The sequence below is a fragment of the Nelumbo lutea genome, chromosome 4, assembly GCF_056320005.1.
Source record: "Nelumbo lutea isolate HS-2025 chromosome 4, American lotus-T2T, whole genome shotgun sequence".
Classification (NCBI taxonomy): Eukaryota; Viridiplantae; Streptophyta; class Magnoliopsida; order Proteales; family Nelumbonaceae; genus Nelumbo; species Nelumbo lutea.
In genome coordinates, this window is record NC_142687.1 from 96,288,876 (window position 1) to 96,293,000 (window position 4,125).

Below are 4,125 nucleotides of genomic sequence, written 5' to 3' on the forward strand. Positions count from 1 at the left end.
CTTTGGGCATGAACACCAACTTTGGGAGATATTATTTCTCCGGATCAGGTATAATCCTTCTTGTTTCCTTTTGGTTCAGATCTGATTTGTTTATGGTTCAATTAGGATCATTGAATAAAGTATTCTAAATTTAGGGAATATGATTCCTAGTTGGAAGAAGATAGGAAATTTTTTTGAAATTCACCCCCCATTCTGCACCCTTCTTAGCGTCCATTAGATAAATCATACCATTCTTTCAGTTACAATAATTCTCAAATTGAAAAGCTGATAAAAGAAAGTTGGATTCAAGCATATTTACAAGTGATAACCAACGGAGGAAGAAGAAGAAAAGGAGGACTTCTTGTGTAAAAGGGGTGATGAGATGAAATAATGTAGCTAGTAGGAAAGGAATAAGGAAGGATTAGACGGAGTTATTATTTACTTTCTTGGACATTTATATACAGAGGAGAAAGAGAGAGTGAGAGAGGGGGAGAGAACGTGGTATGTTGGGAGAGACAAAAGAGAGGGAGAGGGGGCCCATCCACCGCCCATGCGCACGCTATCTTACCGAAACCAAACTCATCAGCCACCCGTCTCCTTGACCTAACCCTAACCCAAAAAGAAGGACCCAAATCACTACTCTCCTTGTCTCTTCATCTTACCTCCACCCTCAACAACAGTAACAAAAATGAAACTCAGACTTCTTAAGAGACACCTTAATAAGAGGTTAGAGAGGAGAAAGATGGCTGGTTTAGCTAGAAAATCGGTGGGTGATGCCGAAAACCTCCTCCTTTTCCCTTTTCTGGTGAATGGTAGTAGCAATTAATTCATCAAAAAAACCAAAAGAGAAAAGGGATACGAGAGACAGCCTAGAAGGCTTTCCTGATCTTTTTCTTGCTGTGTGTTCTCCAAAAAGATCCCTCTTTTCTCTCTCTCTCTCTCTCTCTCTGTCTGTTACTTCTCTGATTTCTGGGGTTCAGCTACTTGGGTATTGTGTATGTGGAAGACGGGGTTTCGATTCTTTTGAAGAAGAGAGAGAAGTAGAAGACATATATATATATATATATATATATATATATATATATATATATGAGAGAGAGAGAGAGAGAGAGAGAGAGAGAGAGAAAAGAGAGAGAGAGAGAGAGAGAGAGGAAAGAAGAAAGCTATGGATCATTCTGTAACAGCATCAGCACATGGCCATGGTCTCCCTCCTCCTTTCCACACAAGAGATCTACATCTGCACCATCATCACCACCAACAGCAGCAGAATTCTGAAGATGAACACAGCGGCAGCGGCGGCCTAAACAAAGGGAAGAAACGCGATCGTGATGACATCAACGGCAACCACGGTGATGGCAACGAAATGATTGTTGCAGCCGGAGAAGGAGAAATGACGAGAAGACCACGAGGTAGACCAGCTGGTTCCAAGAACAAGCCTAAGCCACCGATCATCATAACCCGAGATAGTGCCAATGCTCTCCGAACCCATGTGATGGAGATCGCTAATGGGTGCGATGTCGGCGAGAGTGTCGCAACCTTTGCCCGGAGGCGCCAGCGAGGAGTCTGCATTTTAAGTGGGAGTGGCACTGTAACTAACGTCACTCTCAGGCAACCTGCAACGCCCGGTGCAATTGTGACCTTACATGGCCGCTTCGAAATCCTTTCTCTTTCTGGGTCATTTCTACCACCTCCGGCTCCGCCCGCTGCGACGGGATTGACCATTTACTTAGCAGGCGGACAAGGTCAAGTAGTGGGAGGAAGTGTGGTTGGTGCTCTGGTTGCTTCAGGTCCAGTTGTAATAATGGCAGCTTCATTCGGTAACGCAGCTTATGAACGGCTCCCCCTTGAGGATGAAGAACCACCACTCCCAATGCAGAGCGGAGGCCCTCTCGGCTCTCCAGGAATGGTTGATCAGCAACAACAGCAACAACAGCAACAGCTTTTGCCCGACCCTAACATGCCTCTTTTTCATGGCTTACCACCAAACCTTCTAACTCCATGCCAATTACCAGCTGAGGCCTATTGGGCCACTGGTCGCCCTCCATTTTGACAAGCTACTCTCAGTCTTGTTTTACCTTTCTATCATCTTTTTTTATTTCCAGAAAAGAGCCCAGAAAGAATTGGAGCTAATGAGAAATGTGGTGTTGGTGATTCGAGCTTTCTTTTCCTCCTTTCCTTTTTAGTGTTTGCGTTGCCTCCGGGGGTGACCGGATAATTAGTTTGCCGACGGTTGATTGAAGAATTACAATCATGTACGAATTCAATGAACTTTTGGTGGGGTAAGAAGAGCTTCGGAAACCATGGCCAATGTCACTACATACAGAAGAACAGAAAACTTCAACAGCAACAACAAGAGAAAGGAGAAGAAAGAAGAAGAATTGATGTTGGTTGGACTATCTTTCCTTCCCTCTTTCTAGTTCCTTTTCTGTTGCAGTCCGGTAATTTGCCCGACAATTCTTCTTCTTCTTCTTCTTCTTCTTCTCTCTCTCTCTCTCTCTCTCTTCAAACGAAATTTGACGAGTATTGTCTTTCTAATTTTTGCCTTTATCAGGTTTGTTAGTGGTTATCTTGTCTGAGTGATCAAGCTTCATTTAGATGATTCAGCCCCCCTTCCCTGCCCAAACTAAAAAAATCTTCAGAGAAAGAGAGAGAGAGAAGAACCCTAAGACCCACCAAGCATTCAAGACTTAGATTGATTGAGCTCCTCTCAGTCTTAACTATTCAAGATAAGGCCTTCTGATATTCACTACTGTCCACCACTCCAACTTGAATTCATTTCGTTCTGTCAGCAGACTCAAACCCATCATCACGCATCCACCTATCTCTTAACCCTTTCTTTACTTCCACACTGAACAATTTGTTGTTGTTGTTATTATTATTAGAATTAGAATTACTGCTGCTGATGCGAGATCGATGAGATGAAAGGCTGATTTTCATTTGGTGAACCAGTGAGGGAAATGGGGAAGGTGGCAATGCAGACTGCAAAAGGGTAATGGGCTTCTTAGAGTTGCCTTAGACACAGTGTAGGATATATCCATGGTTGGATGGTGTCTGAGGCGGGAAGGAGACATGAATATCGGGTATTGGATTACACGTGCACTGCTCTGAACCAAGCTCCAAGCTCCTTTTCGAGGAAAACAATTAAACACTTAAAAAAAAAAGGCAACAAACGAGGACAAAGACGGAGTTGGAACTACGTTAAAGTTCTATTCAGTTTTCTCTCATTTCATTAGCCTGATCAATGTAAAGCTACGGCAGTAAAGGAATAGAGGATCGACAAGTAAGGTAAGTAAAATAAAAATCTGCTTGTCTGGAATGGGGCAGATGTTCAAAGCCCAGCTCATCATGTTCTTTGTACTCGAACTAGCTCCCAACTGGTCCCAGCAGTTCCCCATATTTTTTTTAATCTTTCATGTAGCTATAAGCTTAACCATTCTTCTCGACACACGCACTTTCACCCATTAAACAATGTAATTCAGTTCTATGGGAATCATCAGCTTAAGTCCTAAATATTTTCTGGCTTCCCCATTTCTTTCTCTTCTCTTCTGGGTTTTTTTTGGAGTCTCAATTAAATATAAATCTCTGCTTGCTATATACTCATACTGCATGCACTTTTCTCAGAAACTTTTTTCTTTTCACCAAAGGAAGTGCTTTCTTTTCCAGGCTTGTCCTGCTAACCAGTTTTCAGCTTTCCCAATGATTGTTTTTGGGTCTTTCATGAAGCTTTGTACTTACTTTCTTTGTAACTTTTATAGAGTTTGAGAGTGCAAGCTTCGTACCACAAAGGTTTTGATCCCAGGAAGATCTAATTAGTGTTTTAATGTTTTCTGGTCTCTATTAGTAGTCTTTAATATATATCACAAGTTGATAGTGGTCCATGTTGCTGCACTCGAGATAAACCTACTCCTTTTCATCATTATGTCAACCATAATCCAGTACAAAGTATTCATGCAGAGAAACTGTGTCCAAATTGATGGGAGTTAGGCAGCAGCAGCACACTAGGACTATTACACCGTGATTCTTTGATTCTTTAATTCCCCTTTTCTTCTAATGGCGGATATATAATTTATTTGAGCATATAATTAATTAACCCATTTTTCTTCAATTAATATTGTTATTAACTCTTGACCTCTTCTGGTCCATGCA

The 4,125-nt window shown here is 41.9% G+C and overlaps 1 protein-coding gene across 1 annotated transcript; it reads left to right on the forward strand.

The window, feature by feature from the left end:
• Positions 1-462: 462 nt before the first annotated feature.
• Positions 463-3,489, forward strand: AHL22 (AT-hook motif nuclear-localized protein 22). The gene has a single exon (XM_088984652.1). The coding sequence runs from the start codon at positions 1,145-1,147 to the stop codon at positions 2,027-2,029; it is 885 nt and encodes a 294-aa protein (XP_088840778.1). The 5' UTR covers positions 463-1,144; the 3' UTR covers positions 2,030-3,489.
• The last annotated feature ends 636 nt before the right edge of the window (positions 3,490-4,125 follow it).

What these genes read in the sequence shown, in the direction of transcription:
- AHL22 (XM_088984652.1), top strand. Translation starts at nt 1,145, where the DNA reads ATGGATCATTCTGTAACAGCATCAGCACATGGCCATGGTCTCCCTCCT.